This window comes from Cervus canadensis, chromosome 16 (genome assembly GCF_019320065.1).
Source record: "Cervus canadensis isolate Bull #8, Minnesota chromosome 16, ASM1932006v1, whole genome shotgun sequence".
Taxonomy (NCBI): Eukaryota; Metazoa; Chordata; class Mammalia; order Artiodactyla; family Cervidae; genus Cervus; species Cervus canadensis.
Window position 1 is genome coordinate 55204142 of NC_057401.1, and position 17673 is coordinate 55221814.

General features: G+C 48.5%; 1 protein-coding gene across 4 annotated transcripts in view; it reads right to left on the bottom strand.

Moving 5' to 3' along the window:
* The window catches only part of TRIO (trio Rho guanine nucleotide exchange factor), a 366334-nt gene that overhangs the window by 39906 nt on the left and 308755 nt on the right, over positions 1 to 17673 (bottom strand). For all 4 annotated transcript variants that reach the window (XM_043488447.1, XM_043488443.1, XM_043488445.1 and 1 more), the window contains 2 exons: positions 3415 to 3707; positions 1719 to 1889 (listed from right to left, as the gene is read on the bottom strand). In XM_043488447.1, coding sequence (XP_043344382.1) covers positions 1719 to 1889; positions 3415 to 3707 — 464 coding nt within the window. The remainder of the gene's footprint in view (positions 1 to 1718; positions 1890 to 3414; positions 3708 to 17673) is intronic.

The window sequence follows — 17673 nt, forward strand, 5'->3', positions numbered from 1 at the left end:
CACATACGGATCTATACGTTTACAACGAGGCAGTTACAATGTGGATCCAGATATGCACTTGGCAAAACAAATGTTGGCTTGGTCTAATGAAATCTGGAAAATGAGGTGAAGAAAACAAGGAAAAAAAATTCAAATGGAGAGGTAAGGAAACTGAGCCAGAACAGACACAGAACACAAGTCAACATAATGCTGCAGTGAAAGTTTACAAAAAGAGAGAACAGAACAAAACAAAATATTAGTCACAAGATAATATACTCTCTGGGAACATCACTATCGATTTTTGTAAAAGAAGAACTTCTATGGATAATACCCAATGAGGTCATACAATAACCAGTAAGTGATTTTAGCAATCAGAAGAATATAGTGTCATCCACACTTTAAATGGAGAAAAACACCCTCCTGGTTTGGTGAATAGGCCAACCAGGCCTGGCACCTCACTGTTCGGCTAACCATTCAGATTTTCGCAATTTTAGTTTTCTGCCTTCAGAAAGGTATGGCTTAGAATGCTGCAAAATTACTAAGGAACTGTCAGAGCCCTGCTGCCTGGCGGTGGGTCTGTTCTGGGCAGTGAGAGGTGAGCTTCTCTCATCTCAGGCCACCCTGCCCCGCTGCAGCATGGGGTCTGCGCCTCGGATGACCCCCAGACTCCAGACTGAAACCCAAGCTACCTTCCTCTGCCAAGACCCACTGCGCGCTAAGAGCCCTGGCGGAGGTGGCGGCAGGGTTCTAAGGAGGAGGGGCCTGAGGTTAAGACTCAGGGCCGTCAATCACTGGGCTGGACGGAGCCTGGGTCAGCACCCATGGGCCATCCAGCGAGTGGGGACCGTGTCAGCACGGAGGAGGGAGTCAGGGAAGGAAAAAAGTGAAGCGGGGAAAAACTGATGAAAACATCTGTTTTATTCAGAAAACCTGGTCTCTGCCAAAAAAAAAAAAAAAAATCACCAGTAATGACTTCATAGCGTGGTTTTCAACACCTGCCAGTTTGGAGAAGCAGGCTGGGCTGGAACGTGAGAGGTTGTACAAGCCAGTTATCAGGTTTCCTTCTTGGTATTTTGGGGTTCTACCGCTGGGAGGCACAAAATAATTTTAGATTCTGTAAAAACTCAGGAAAACCCAGAAAGCAAAAAATGAAGGTTTACTTGGCCCGAAGCCTCCGCATACATCCAGAGAGGAGACTCGTGGCTTTGAACTGACTCCTGAGCTTTGACAAACTCCGGTTTGATCCAGATGTTGGCCGTGTTGGAAAAAAGGAACTGGAGAGCCATACAGTCTCATGTGAAAACCACACCTGCGTGCAGAGACGCCTGACACAGAGAACCAGGTGGGCTCGTGTGTGTCTGGGACGTAACCACGCACACAGGCGGGACAGTGATTTCTCTGACTGTCCACTCAGGGACCCTGGTCAGGACAGTGAGAAAAATTAAACTGACTTGACAGGCAGCGATTAGGAAAGCATCCGTTAAAAATGCTCTGAAGGTCCTTCTGCAAGCACACGTGTAGGGGAGACTGCGAGTGGTCCCACAGCCTAGTCTAAACGCACGGCCTATGTTATCTAGGCTCTGCAGGCGACGGCGGGCAGAATTTGGCCTGGAAAACCAGTACGTGTTGCAGACACCTTTTCGCAGCCCGGGTCACTCTCTGTGTCCAGCCCTGAGGCTGGGGCACAGGAGTGAACCGCTGGGCCCTCTCCTGGCTCGGGGCGGCCATGGCCCCCTTACCTTGTCGTCCTGGGAGTCCGGCTGGAGCAGGCTGTGCTGCTGGATGGCCATGGGGGGCGGCAGGGGCACGGCGTCAGCCCCCTCCTCCCCTTCTTCCTCTCCGCAGCTCTGCATGCCCGAGGACGAGGACTTGGAGAGCGTGCCACTGCTCAGGCCCTCGTTCCGGCCTCTCTGAAACCAGAGCAACATTCGCCTGTGAGAGCCTGGCCCTGAGTGTCAGCGTCCGGGCATAGAAACTGAGCCCTTGGGGGTTCACAGGAGGTGGAAACTGAGAGCAGAAACCAGGCACAAGCCCCTTCCAGCCCTGATGGGAACTTGGACTCCTCCAAGTGTGTGAGCTCCCTCGCCCGCCGGCTGGACAAGGGCAGGGCCCGGGAGTGCCTGCGAAGGGACTGCCGACGTCAACCGTTAGGCTCTGAACACGTCTTATCTTCAAGAGGCTAATTTTTAAAAAAGGTTCAAAAATGTGAACCATCACCTTCCATTTCTCTGGTCTCATATTTTACTATTTTGCTACTTTTTGCTCAAATAAAACTCACTGAAATCATGAGAGCATAAAGAAAAATACAATTCAAGGTATATTTTAAGAATGAAGTAGTTCATTCATTTTCCCCTAGTCTTACTTTTACTAAAAAAAAATTCAGTTTTTTACTTCTATTAGGAGGACCCAGTATATTAAACAGACAGATGAGGACATAAATGAATCATATGCTCCAGTGAAAACCCACAGCATAAACAGGCCCAGGAAAAAAGCAGCAGAAACCACACATCTGCAAAATAAATTAAACAAGACCAATCTTGTCCTCCTCCCCCATTCGCTCTGCCTTTGTCTTTCTGAGTCCATGGGGAACAGGGGGATGCGGGTCCTCATTAAAAACTCTGAGGGCCCCTCACTAACACCACATTACTGAAGACCCATCTTGGGGATCATGAAAAAATACCATTCCTTACAATGTAATTTTAAGGTCCCTCACCTCCAAAGGAAATTAAAAATAATTCCTGGCTGGCCTACATACATTTATCTTTGATGACATGGGAATAATCCAGTGTTTACTACTGGCTTAACAAAGTAATTGGATGTTTTCTACTCAGGACAAGAAGTCAGTATGAATATACATGAATATGGGGGCAGGTCTGGTAGTGGAAACACTGGAGGATGCAGGCATTCCCCAGTCCTTCAGCGTATAAAACTGGTGCTTTCCCTGCCTGGCTGTGGAGGAGGAAATGGCAACCCACTGCAGTATTCTGGCCTGGAGAATTCCATTGACAGAGGGGCCTGGAGGACTACAGTCCATGGGGTTGCAAAGAGTTGGACAGGACTGAGCGACTGTCCCTCACTCACTATATGGCTGAGTGCTAACCCACAGGCTGCTTAGATGGTCTGCATCCCTGGGGTGGGGGGGTACCCCTGGCTTTGCCTGTGATGGAGGCTGGGGGCAGGGCTGGGGCGGCAGGGCACCACTTCCTCCTGGAGCAGGCAGGGGGTGCCTCCACGCCTGGGGAGGGGGGCTCTCGGTCCTCTGATCTCTTGATCAGAGGCCACACGTGGGTCCCCAACTCCAGCACGCTGCTAAATACATTTTGCGGGGGCTCTGACACCGGTCGTTTCCGGAAACACCCAGAAAACAACCAGACGAGGGTTATTTGCTCCTATGGACTCGCAAGGACTAGCAAGGGAGACGCCGCAGGCCCTGACCTCTTCCACGGTCTCGTCCTGCGGGGTGGCCGCGCTGTCGTCCGAGTCCTTCTGCGAGCCGGCGTCGGCGCTCTTGCGGACCTCGCGGCTTTTCTTGTGCTTGTGCGCCAGCTTCTTCACGTGCCCGTCCGCCTTGCCGCTGCTCAGCCGCCGCACCGGGCTCGTCAGCCACTTGCGCAGCGTGTTGCCCGGGCGCTTGGGGCCCGGCGAGCTCTGCGCCCCCACCATGTGGGGCTGGAGGGAGGCCACGGAGGCGGGCGGGCTGGCGTCGTTGCTGGAGACGGACAGCGAGTCTGCGGGTGAGAGAGAGAGAAGCCCGTGTGACTGGCGGCCTGGTAAAGAAGCCGCCTGCAGTGTGAGAGATCTGGGTTCGATCCCGGGGTCGGGTAGATCCCCTGGAGCTGGGAACCGGCTACCCACTCCCGTATTCTTGGGCTTACCTGGTGGCTCAGATGGTAAAGAATCCACCTACAATGCGGGAGACCTGGGTTTGAAATCGCTGGGTTGGGAAGATCCCCCGAAGAAGGGAAAGGCTACCCACTCCAGTATTCAGGCCTGGAGAATTCCATGGACTGCATAGTTCACGAGGTGGCAAAGAGTCTGACAGGACTGAGTGACTTTCACTTTTCACTTTCAAAGCCACTGCCATGGGCACCGCCCAGCCAAACGTTAAGTTCAGTGGCTGCCAGGAGCCGTGCCCTCTGGTTCTGCCCTGGGGATGAGGGTGTCAGAGGAGATCCAACCCGCGGGCTTATTCATCAAATGGTTCCCGAACTTGAATTTTGCCAGAGATCATTTTTCTCCAGGTGTACTGCCTCCCTCTCCCAAAAAAAGCCGAGTCACCCATGCTGAAGACCAGCATCAGTGCTGCAAAGACTCATAAGGTCACTATCACTTAAAATATCACAGACATTGGAGGACATAGTTTGAATTATTTCCACCCATTTTCTTGATAGACAAGAACCAAGAAAGAATGGCTTAAAGAAGAATTTAAAGGAAATTAAAAAGTAATCCTGGTGGACAAATATATTAGTTTGACTCAATCCCACTGAATAAAAGTACCACTCAATAAATAAAGTGGAGGCACACCTTAGGGGTGTTATGGGTTTGGTTTCAGAGCACTGCCATAAAGTAAATATTATAATAAAGTGAGTCACACGAATTTTTGGTTCCCCCCAAATTGGACTGTTTAAGTGTCCAATAGCACTGTCTAAAAACTGCATATAGTTTAACTAAAAAATACTTTACAGCTAAAAAAAAATGCTAACCATCATCTGAATCTTCAAGTTAGTCATAATCTTTTTGCTGGCGGAGGGTTTGAAAATTGCAAGAATCAACAAAATGTGACACACAGACATGAAGTGAGCAAATGCCTTTGGAAGAATGGCTCCAACAGACGCGCCCAATACAGTTGCCACAAACCTTCAATTAGTTTAAAAAGCAGGTTCTGTGAAGCAAAAAAAAACACCTGCAATAAAATGCAATATGCTTAAATATATTAATATGTATATGCGTGCGTGTGTATGACTCAGCATGCATGTGACCTGGTAAGTCAGCACTGTGACAAACGGCACCCTTCTAGAAAGCGCGGTGTGAAAGGGTAAAAGCTGGCTGGTTCCCCTTGTTTCCAGCCGTGAAATACGAATGTGTAGCCCCTGCTCTCAGCCTCAGCACGGTTCCTTTGAGGTGCTGGAGTCGATACCAACAACCACGAACGAAAAAACAACACATTTAAAAAAGAAATAATTTCAAATAACCAAGATGTTACTTGAAAATATACCCCAATGAACATTCTCATGGGATTTGAAAATTAAATACAGTCAACCCTGAACTGATGGCTTTTGCGGTTGAACAGACTTAGGTTAACAGCTGACACTCGATAGCTCTGTGGAGTGACAGGCGATGTGACTTCACACACAGAAAGCCAGTGACCTGGGACACCTGTCGGCCCTGTCCTGAGCCCTGGACTCTGGGAGGACACCCCCACTGTGAAATGGAATAAAACGCCTCTCTTTAGGGACCAGAATGAGGAAGATCATTTACTCTGCTTGTCATTTTCTTCCAGTCTTTCGAAGTCTTAAAAACAGTCTTTAAAAAGATGATTTGATACAGACACGTGCTTGAGGGGGTATTTACCTCTGCGGCCCTGGAGACCCCCATGTGCCGCAGCTAAAGAAGGGGGTTAATTCCTCCCAATCCTGTGATTATATGTGCTAGAGTCGACAGCAGTTTCCCACTCGCCCGGGCGAGACAGTGGAGCACCACTGTCTGCCTCTGCCCTGTCCCTTCTTGGTCGAGCCTTGCAGGCAGAGAGGGTATAATCTTTTGTAAACAGATGACGCGCTTCAAGCAGGATTGCTCATTCTTAAAAATCTACATTTTCTCAGAGGCAGACTTCAGCTCAGAACTAATCAATACAGCGTTGTGTTTAAGAGAAAACCCTTTCTCCCTCCGTGTGTGAGTATGTGTGTCTGAACCCACTTGCCAATGCAGGACACTCGGGTTCGATGCATATATTTTTATTTATTTTGATGTTAAGTGTGACTGAAACATTCCCATGTCAGCCTTGTACTCCTCAGGCGCCACAGGGATGAGACAGGAGAACCAGGCCATCAAGTTGACCCCACGCCTGCAGTCAGTTTCCTGGGGACTTTCTCAGGGGCTGACTCAGGACAGAGGGTCCCTGATCTTGGGGTCTCCTGTACCATGACAACAGGGAGACCAGGGAAGAGGAGGGTTTGGACGATCCACGTGTCAGGTGATACTTTATTCAGCTGAAATGTTTCTAAGTACTAACTATTACACTAACAAGATGCTGGGCTGGCCCCAGTAGGTGACAAACATATTCCACCGTCACTGATGGCTGGGACTCAGAGCCAAGCCTGGTACTGCCACTGGATGGAGATGAATAAACCCACCAGGGTTTATTCAATAAACTTCACCCCGGGGACCCAACTGCAGTGCTTTCAATGATCACACAACCGTCATTCAGGCAAAACTGTGACCCTTCATGCTATAAGCGAGTATAAACCCTGGAAGAGTTTGAGAAGAAGGGGAATCAAGTGGAGGGGTCACGGAAGCCTTCTTGGAGGAGGTGGCGTTGAAGCTGGCCTTTGGAGCTGGGCCTGAATAACACATTATGAGCTCACAAGGACAGAAGCTCCCAGAGGGTGGGGGCCTCGTCTGACTTGTCCCCTGAGGTGTGCCCAGGGCCTGGCACAGTGCCGGCTGTATAGGAGGCACCTAGTATGGACCGGAAACAGCAGAAATTCCAGTCCAAAGAAACAGAGAGCCATGAAGGTGGAAGTGGCAGGGCATCCCCAACACGTGATGAGCATCCTGACGGAGCTCCGTCGTGCCCCAGGAGCCGAGGGAGGCAGGAAAAACAGAGGCTGCCTCACCAGGTGAAACCAAATCAACCGCAGGTCTTAACACTCATCAGCAGAACACTCACACCTCAGAAGTGATGGGAGAGCATATACACACACACACACACACACACACACACACACACACACACACACACACACACACACACACACACACACACACACACACACACACACACACACACAGAGAGAGAGAGAGAGGGATATGTATATCTCGCCTACCAGGCTCCTCTGTCCATGGGATTCTCCAGGCAAGAATACTGGAGTGGGTTGCCATTTCGTTCTCCAGGGGACCTTCCTGACCCAGGGATCAAACCTATATCTGCCACATTGCAGGCAGACACTTTACTGCCTGAGCCACCAGGTGATAAAGTTCATATATGTATCTGAATCACCCAGAACTAACACAACATTGTAAATCACCTGTGCATCAATTAAAAAATAAATATTAAAAAGAAAATAAACAGAAATGCTGGGGACACTGCCTAAGTCAACAAACGCAACTTCCATGTGTTTCTGTGCCTAAAAGACAGCACTTGGGGGTATGTGGCATGGGAGCAACGCAGCACATAATATGAATTTTTATGCAGGTGCTACTGGCTATAAAAATGGTTCAAAAAGAAATACAATTAGAGATGGCATTTCCGAGCTTCTCCGTGTAGGCTCAGCTGCATAGTGCATAGGATGGTTGGCTGCACTTTGAGCAGTAGTCTCAAAACAGATTTTTTTCCTCAGTTGGCAGGTCAAGCGCTACAAACGTGGCCGAGACCTAAGTGGTCCGGCTTAGACTCAGGAGAAGGCAGAGCTGTCCAAGGTCAGAGCTCACCAGCGCCAAAGACGAACTGCGTTCCCAGGGAACAGACGTGCTTTTCTTGAGATGCTATTTGTTGTCACTTAATGACATTATTTCACTTAACTGGAATATTTATGACTCAGAAATATGCTAGCAGTGATTTACAAACTAAGAGGGAAATTTTACTGTTTTTAAATTTTTACCTTCGAAAATGATTTCGTTTCAGAAGCCTGAAAATGTGGAGGGAAAGTTTCTTTACCTGTCTCTAAGATTAGCAGGTATTTCTTCTTGTGTAGGTCTGGTTCATTAGTCACAATTCAGAGGATTAGCAATGAAAAAAAAACAAACCCCAAACTAAAACAAACAGATAAATTCCTTCGCTCTCCAGATTGTTTTTAACAATAATATTCAATTCTTTATACTGTTAAACACACAAATCCATTGATTTGGGCAAAACCCAGCCTCTAAGTTGAAAAGAAAAAAAAACAGTAAATCTTATTTTTTTTGTTTTCAACTAGAGACTCATTTTGCTTGTATCAATGGATTTTAACAGTCCATTTATGTGCTTTTTACCAGACTATAACATAATGCATAAATCAAGAATTTGAAAATACTTAAAAATTACTTAAACTTAAGTCAATCATTAACAGAAGGAAATAAAAGTGAACGTCGATCAGTTATGTCTGACTCTTTGCGACCCCAAGGACTATACAGTCCATGGAATTCTCCAGGCCAGAATACTGGAGTGGGTAGCCTTCTCTAGGGGATCTTCCCAACCCAAGGATCGAACCGAGGTCTCCTGCACTGCAGGCGGTTTCTTTACCAGCTGAGCCACCAGGGAAGAAGGAAATAAAGGCCCTATTATTTTTCGTTATCTGAAGGACAGACTCTGACCACTAGACCAATTGCTCTGATGCCAACTTTTAAACAACGTGTCCTAAGGGCATCAAGTAGGATTGAGGTCTCTGATGTGACTGAGCATCAGGTAAGCGTGATGCACAGTGACAGCTTCAGGTGGTCCCCTGGGAGGCCCCGAGTCGCTGGTTTGCACACAGGTGCCTTCCCCAGCTGAGCTCCCAGTGGCTGGATACACTGCGTCAGAAGGTCCCGGCCGAGGACAAGTGCTGCTGGGCAGGCCCCTCCCCCGGAGACCCGCTGTGTTTGTGGGGATTATGGGCGGCTCAGGCCAACGACAGGAGTCATCCTGGGGCGGAGGCCTGTGGCCAGGGCTCCGTGTCTCCCTTTCGCGACAGCATCTGGAGCGGGGTGACTGACTGTCAGGACGGGCTTCCCTGGTGGCTCAGTGGTAATGAGTTCGCCTGCCTGGCAGGAGACGTGGGCTTGATCCCTGGGTCGGGAAGATGCCCTGGAGAAGAGAATGGCAACCCACTCCAGCATTCTCGCCTGGGAAATCCCATGGACGGAGGGGCCTAACGGGCCACGGTCCATGGGGTCACAGAGAGTCAGAGAGGACTCAGTGACTCAACAGCAACTGTCAGGACAGGACTGTGGCCTCAGACTTCAGGGGACACACGGGCGGGTGCCGCCTCTGGTCTGTCTGCAGCTGGTTTGCCCAGCATCCTTGGAGCCCAATAAGTTCATGTTTAGAAATTAGTGAGTCAGTCAATCGATTACCAGCTGAAGGCTATTTCCCAGCCTGAACTCTCTGACAGCTGACGCTGACCCCCATGAATGGTGACGTCCAGACATGGTACTTTATCCCACCAGCTCTGAGACGAGCTTACAGGTCACACCTGTTAACTGTGGTCCAGCTCCCGAGTTTGTGAACTGTGTGCTTACAAGACGGTCATCACAGATCACGGCTGTCCCCGCACTGGCCCGTGCTATTTGATGCTTCACTGTGGTGTGGAGTCAGGCCCAGGAGCCTGTGGTGAGGGCAGGGGGCACACCAACACCCCCGCCCTCCATACCCATGGTGTGGGCAAGGGGGCAGAAGAAGGATGTGGAACTGAACTCGCCTGAGAAATATGATGGAAAACATGTTACTCAAAGAAACCGTACCGTTCCTGTTTCCGTCTTCAGTCCCTGCCGCTTGCCTTCCCCCCAACTTCTACTTTCTTGGGAAAAAAACACCAGACTCAACACTCAGTACCGCTGCCTCTCCACCCTGTCACCACATTCCACGTCTACAAGGGTGCCTGTGTTCATATCACGCCTTGCTGGGGATGTGCCTTCCTCTTTCCAGCCTGGGGGAACTCTGCTGACTCAAGGTCCAGGTGGATAATCAGCTGAGGACGAGGATGTCAGAGGGATTCTGGGCCTTAGCCTGGCTCTTCCCCTCAGCAGCCCTGACCCAGGCCAACAGCCTGGCATCCGAATTTCCTCCTCATATGACAAGATTACATGAGAGAATGGAAATGAATGTTTTACAAACTGTAAAGTGCTATTTGCAAACACAAGATGCTGCCAGGACCCCCTGGTAGCACAGAACACCCTAGATGATGTGCATGCAAACTGTGAGTCCTCAGAAAATGGGGATTTGGATTAACCATTTTCTCATCATAGGCCTACCACGGTAACTTTGCCAACAAAGGTCCACAAAGTCAAACTTAAAGGTTTCCCATATGTATGGATGTGGGAGATGGACCATAAAGTAGGTTGAGCACTGAAGAATTGATGCTTTTGAACTGTGGTGTTGGAGAAGACTCTTGAGAGTCCCTTGGACTGCAAGGAGATCAAACAAGTCAAGTCTAAAGGAAATCAACTGTGAATAGTCATTGGAAGGACTGATGCTGAAGCTGATACTTTGGCCACCTGATGAGAAGGGCCGACTCACTGGAAAAGACCCTGATGCTGTGAAAGATTGAGGGCAGGAGGAGAAGGGGACAACAGAGGATGAGATGGTTGGACGGCATCACCGAATCAATGGACATGAGCTTCAGCAAACTCTGGAAGCTGGTGAAGGACAGGGAAGACTGATGTGCTGTAGTCCATGAGGTCACAAAGAGTGAGACACGACTGAGCGACTGAACAAGCAACCAGGGTAATCAGCATATACTCAACATCATTTTTAGACATATGAAGGGTGAGAGGAGCAACCTAGGTGAATTACTTCACTGTTTCCAGTTTTAAAAGTAACTTATCCCTCACTAAGAGGACAAGGTAAACTTCAGCCTAAAGAGATACTGTCAGTGCGTCCCAGTCCTTGAGAGAAATGCTCCTGTGTTTACAAGAGGCAGCCAGTTGTGAGCTGCTGAAGCCCTGAGTGGGGAATCAATCAAGTTTCTTTCTTATTTTGAAGGAAACACAACCCCACAAAGATGGTTCTTTGCTGAAGTCAGAGTTCACCCAAAGTCCATGTCAGATTTCTTCTTAAAACATAGAAAAAAGCTAAAGAGAGGAGGCGGGGCGGGGAGCCCTGCCCCCTGGCCCTGTATAGGAGAGTTCCAACCCAGGAACACACATAGCCCCAAGCTGCTGGGAGAAGGGAAACCGCCCTCAAGACCTCATCTTACAGTTCAGACATCTGTGATTAATAAAGCCTTTTTTTTTTTCAATGTAAGAAAAAAAGGAAAAGGGCCCATATCCTGCTAGCTGCAGACTGAGAAAAGGATCACGTTTCATTTTAACCCTCTCCTCATTTTCACGATGGGAGGGAGGGAGGGCTTGAGGATGTTTCTAAGGGTCCCAGAGTACAAACTGGGTGGTCAAGGATGCAGTCACCTGAATTCGAAACGCCAGTAACCATGCGCCCCCCTACCCCCCGGCCCCGACACACCCTCCTGCCTGCCTTCACTCCCCCCTCCAGCAGGGTAGAGATTGTGGCTGCTTTGGTCAGGCGGTATCTTTAGAGTTCACAGCCTGCCTTTCCCTCCAAGTGAGACATTACAGAGTCATGGTCATTCAAAGCAACGGGCAGTGGGTCCAGCCTGTGCAAGGAAGGTACTGGGTGTGGGTCTCTGCCACGTCCTCCAGTTTCCTGACGGTGAGATGACTGCAATCCCTGACCAGGCTGCTGTGGGAAAGGAACACAAATGGTCTTTATCAACAGCTGTGTGTGTGTGTGTGTGTGTGCGCGCACGTGCATGCTCCCAGTTGCTCAGTCTTGTGAGACTCTTTGCAACCCCATGGACTGTAGCCCATTAGGCTCCCCTGTCCATGGGATTCTCCAGGCAAGAATACTGGAGAGGGCTGCCATTTCTTTCTCCGGGGGATCTTCCTGAAGCAGGGATCCAAGCCGCATCTCCTGCACTGGCAGGTGGATTTTTTACCACTCGCACCACCCAGACACGAGGCGGTACTCACACTTTTGCACAGAAGAAGAAACCGCAAAAGACAAGCAAGGAAACAGAAGGCGCTGGGGTGCGAGCAAGTGAGGATCCATCGGAAAGACGAGCTTCTGAGCTGAGAGCAGGAGCAAAGAGCAGTGGGGACAGCGAGGCCTGGCCGCTGTCGCCGGGGGTCTGCTGCAGTGGGCGCCCCGAGCTCCGCAGCATCAGCCAAAGGCTCACATGGGACCATCACTGATCACTGACGACCTGTCACGCCTGGTGAGGTGCGACCACCATCAGGGGCAGACATGCAACCCTGGGAGGCTTTCCAGCAAACAGCTAGCTCACATTTCAATGCCTCCTTCACCGAGGCTCCCAGAATGATTTTAGCTGGTTAGTTTTAAAGATAGATAGTCCCATCTTCCCGTCCACTGAAGGTGCTCCAAAATATCTGTCAAACGAACCATGCGGGGCCGTCGTGATAGTAACTCCAACAGGGACAGCTGGGCCCAGAGCTTGGCAGGCTCCCGCAGCAAAGTACTGATTTACAATTCTGGTTGCAAGGACTCCAAGAGATGTTTATTTAGCAGTCAGTGCGAAGGGCTAGAGAAGGATGAACTCGAGGACACGCTGGTGCTGAAGACAATGCCATCAGACCATTTTAGAACGGACTGCACAGGGTCTGCGCAGGTATGCCCGGCCCTCAGGTATGCCAGGCAATCTATCAATTTCTCAAACCCCTGTCTTGTTATGAGTTCAATGCTGTTAATCTCCCTTTCCTTTATGTAGGAAATTCTTCCACTGCACTGGGAAGGCTGTAATGTGCATGTGGAAATCAGGTCTATAAACTACTTATAAAGCAAATGGAGAGTAACTTGTTAGTTTGTGATGGCTGCCTGGGTTGGTTAAAATATTCTAGTGTAAAATCTTCTGTGTAAATGATTGTCATTATTCTCTATATTTGCTTTTAGAATCAAGGCAATGTTTTTTTTTGGAATAATAATTGAAAACAGTAACACACTGGAAATCCTCTTGGAAGAGCACATAAAAAGCAAGCTCATCCTAACTTACTCTTTCAGATGCTTCGCTTAGGATGTCATCTTCTCTCCATGCTGCAGAGAGATTGCAATCACTGGGGCAGCCCGGTGTATTCATTCACAACAACGAAGTGTGCAAAGAGGCTGGGGTGTCCCTGGGAGAACTTCAGGTGACAGGCAGTAACAAGCTGCCTGCTGATACGGTTATACGTTTGGTGGATGAGCATGTAAGAGCAAGTATTTTATAATATTTCCCAAATTTAAATCTCTCTTCTATTTGCGAATAAGTATCTGAAAACTTTTCTTTGCTCGACTCCTGCTTTTCCATTCCGGTTACCTCACTCGTCTTCTGTCTGCCTAAGTCTGTGGTTCTTGATTTGCCCCTCAGCACAATAAAGATGTCCCAGGAGTTGAGACACGGGCGTGGATGAGACCCCGCGTCCTCAGTGAGTGACCTGCTCCTCTGCACACCCCATAGGTTCAGGTGGTCCACAGCTACACTCTGGACCATCACTGTCATGGCAAATGCACGTTAACATGGGAAACATGTTAACTTCATAAAAAGTTAGAAGCTGTACAGACGCCCTGAGCACGGACGTGGGGTGTCCATGAAAATGGTGTGTATTTCACTGTTCAGAAAATGGTGGCACAAGCGTATTAAAACCCAGGTTTACACATGTCACAAGCTGGTACAGTGGGTCCTCAACACAAAAATGGAAACTCTATCTTTGCTTTCAAATGTGAAGCAAACACAGAAAACATGAAGGAGATAATTCTCTGCTTTTTTAAAAAAAGTAATTCCTAGATTTACCCAGAGGTCCAGCATAGCGTGGCCACAGCTCAGGCTGTAATGAGAAACACATGGTTTGTGCTGTCTGAGAAAATGCACATATATGACCAGCACACCCACTGTTCCTTGTGCAGCCCTCTTCCACGAACTCACACGGGAGCGCTCACTCCCAGGTTCCCTCCCGGGACCCCAGAGTGCACGAACACAAGAGAACCGCCGGCATCAATTATAACTGGAAACAAAGACTAGAAACAAAGAGACCCAATCAGAAGCTTCTGCTCCACCTTCTCTGTGACGGCTGAAAGCCTGGGTGTGTGTGCACATGAGCGGCTGCCCCGTGCAATGCCCCAGACTACGGGACAATCTGTGTCATGAAATGAGAACATCCTCACACCAGCACCTAACGTGAGGGGTATGAGACACACAAGGCCTGCCACCTCTAACCAGACAGAACACACAGTCAGAACTTGCATGTGCAATTTGTTCTTTGACCCTTAGGAAATCTCTAAATGGTATTTATTCTTAGTGTGGTTTCTGAAAACACCTAAAACATGACATAGGCTTTGGAGAACGTGGCTGTGTCAACAAGTGCAAAACGTCGAGAATCGTTTTGCTTCTAATTTTATTCTTGTGAGGGGAAATGCTAACCTGTCAGAATTTGGGGTCAAAACGTGTCTCATTTTAAAGGTTTTCCTGCATTTGAACTGCACCACTTGAACTTCCAAGAAGGAAATGTGAAGAAATTAAATAAAGAAGAAAGCAGATGGCATAATCCTCTGCTTGGCTAATCAGATGAACAGGATATTACATATTGCCAAAGTGGAAATCTGAAAACACCCGAGAAAGGAAATGATGGAGGGGGAGTCATTACTGACAGTGGGTAACAGATGAGTTAGTCTGAATCAACGAAAGGAATTTAATACAAAGCTAGTGAACGGAGTAACTTACCACACCCTGAACAAAACAGGACCTGGCTCATGGGAAAGCGGTCACATGTGTGGGGTACCTTAAAGGTACTGCGGTGGGTCTGCAGCTGGTGGCCATTTACCACCAGGATGTTGGCTTCCAGGAAAAAGAAAACTTGGGAGCTGCCAGGCTGGTGACCAGAACACTGGGAGATGACAGCTATAGCGCCAGTGGGCACACTGGCCCCCAGGAGACGGAGGGCCTGCAGAAACCCCCCGGCACTGCCGAGGTGACCTGCTTGCCTGACGCCCCTCCCAGGGATGGATCGTGGGCAGCCTGGGTCACCTGCTGGCCGGAGCAGATATCCTCTCGCAGTTAAAACCACACCGACACAAACACAATGGCGCTCTCAGAATGTCCTCAGATTTATGCGGGGCTTACTTCAAGGGGACCCTTCTTGACTGAGGACAAACACTGGCTTTGTTTGAGGGCGGTTGCTAGCCCATCTTCCTGTCTTCTTGGAATGACGGGACTTTACTTTAATGTGGACTAGCCCTTGAAATAACATATTTTTGGGGGGAGATGAACAGCAGGCATTTCCTGCAACCACAACTCGACGCTGTCACAAAAGGGAAAGAAATTCCTGAGGGGCTATCTTGCCAGTGAGGGCTGGTGGGGTGGGTGGGGGGCGGTTTGGGCTTATTCCTGACTTGTACACAAGGACAAAAGCAGATGTTTCTAGATATTCTTGCTGGATGAAAGAAAAATGCTTTTCCAAAAAAAAAAAAAAAACCCATAAAAGTGAGATCAGAAACTGCACACAAGTCTTGCAAGCTGCACCCATTCACACCCCTGCCCTGACTGGCAGTTTCTGGACATCCCCACACTCCGAGTGGACAGCTCCATCCCCTGGGGACAGGTCTCAAGGGTGAAAGGCCGGTCAGCATCACCCCACAGGGGACACTCCCCAGCCGGCGAGCTGGTCCCCAGTCCACCCCGAGCTCCACGTGGTGCTGCCGCGGGGGGAGCCCCGGGCAGGAAAGTGACTGATGACCAGCCTGGCACCAAGACGGCCCTCTGACACCGCACCTGGCTCCATGTCCCCCTCCTACGTGATCCAACAAGCCCGGGGCTGCCCCTCGGAGGCACTGCCCGTGACCGCCCTGCCACCCGGGCACCGCCACGCAGGCAATTAATGACATCCTACTGAGCTCACCCTGGGGGCAGCTTAAATGCTCAGGGACCAGGAAAACGCTGAGATGTTTCTGTTTGTTCAGCGTTTTAAGGAGGCTGAGGTGCTCTGTGTTCCAGCCGTCCTCCCTCCGCCCCCAAAGTCAAATGGCTGTTCTCTTCAAAAATCTCACTTATACAAAGAAAACATTATTAAAACAACAACAACAACAAAAAAAAACCTCTGTGTCCTTCTCAGATTACTTAGTATCTCATATACTGCTGACTTAGGGATAATGAGGTTTTTCTCTGTGATAACATGGTGGGTTCTTGATTCTTAATTTCTTCATTTGGGAAGCTATTTCCAAGGCAACACAGTGTTTATTATTGCCCTGAATAGATAACCATCTTTTAAGGGAACAGAAAGTTAATTTGAGGGAAGTAAGGAATCACACACGGCTGATGCCATATTCTCTCTATCCCACCCTCGCTCTCAGAGGTTCTAACACTAACAAGAAACATGGATGTTTAACCCGTGGGCAAGATCTTTGCTGCTGTCAAAGGCAAAGTGTTAGTAAGTGGAAGACCTAATCTTATTTGAAGGCAGCTGACATGTGGAACTGTATTCGTCATGATGGATATTGATGCTTTGGGTTAATGTCTTCATATTGTTGAAGAGGATAAGATAACTTGGACCACTTTCTTAAAAAGGAAACCAAAATTACTTTTTAGGGGTCAATTTGCAGATTTTTTAAGCTGAACATGTCTCTACGTGAAGCCAGGGACATGTAGAGATACTCTCCTGCAAAATGCTTTAAAAGAACATTCCGTAGCTAGGGGTTTAAACGGCATGATTGATTTATTTCAAATGGTGACAGAATCTTTTCATTCATATATCAATCTATTATTATTTTTATTATTTTTAATTAAGACCAGATGTAGAATGCCAACATGCAAGTCTTTTGCCTACATTCCAGAAAGTGCATGGATTACACAAGAATATATCTAACCAAAATATGCTATAAACCATGTGAACTCATAAAAGTTTTCTTAGAACCACATAACTCATTCATACAGCCCTATACTCATTTTTATGGAGCATTAGGAAACAAAAAACTGGCCTTGGAATGTTCTGCAATCAGCTTGCCAAGCACTATCACTCTTCACGTCATCCACCCAGCAGGTTAGCTGAAGTTTCAGTCTCAAAGGATGGAATATTAGTTTAGAAAGAGTTATAGCGGTGGAGAATGAGGAAATGGACAATTTCAACCATCTCGCCCCCCAAAACCACAAACCCAGTATCTAGCACATTAAATTCTAGGGTCTGGGATGATTTAGTTCAAAAATCAGAGAACCAAAAAATTCTAACCAATTAGGGATTCCTTTCACAATTATATTTCAGTTATACCTTTACCAAAAGCAAAATGCTGCTCTAAGTAAAGCTAAGCACCTAAAAATGGGATTAAAATGTTAACCACGCAATCGTGGCTTTTCACCCAGTTGCCTGTGTGTATCCTACACCCAGCACCCACTTCGAAGCACACAGAGGCATCGAGGGTTGCGATCCTACGACCGTATCTCGTTTGATTTTATGACCTCTTACCCCGACTCCCCTGTAAGACCCGAATGGCCCTGAGATTTTTATCTTTTGAATTATTTTCTACTTCCTCGAGGACTGCCCACTCCCATTCCAGGATACCACATGCTAACACAAGAACAACAAAAGCCCAAACGCAGAAAGATCACAGGGTCAGATGACTGTTCCGGGCGTTGGTCACGGCGCCAACCTGGGAGGTGACATCTCCACCTGTGACGTGTCCCGCTTTCTAAGACTCCCCCGCCCGCCTTGTCCGCAGGCTGTCCTGTTAGCATCATCCCCGCGTGTCCCGTGTTATTCAAGCAGCTGAGTAACTGCAGTGAGAAGGAAGGAAGGAAGGGAGGA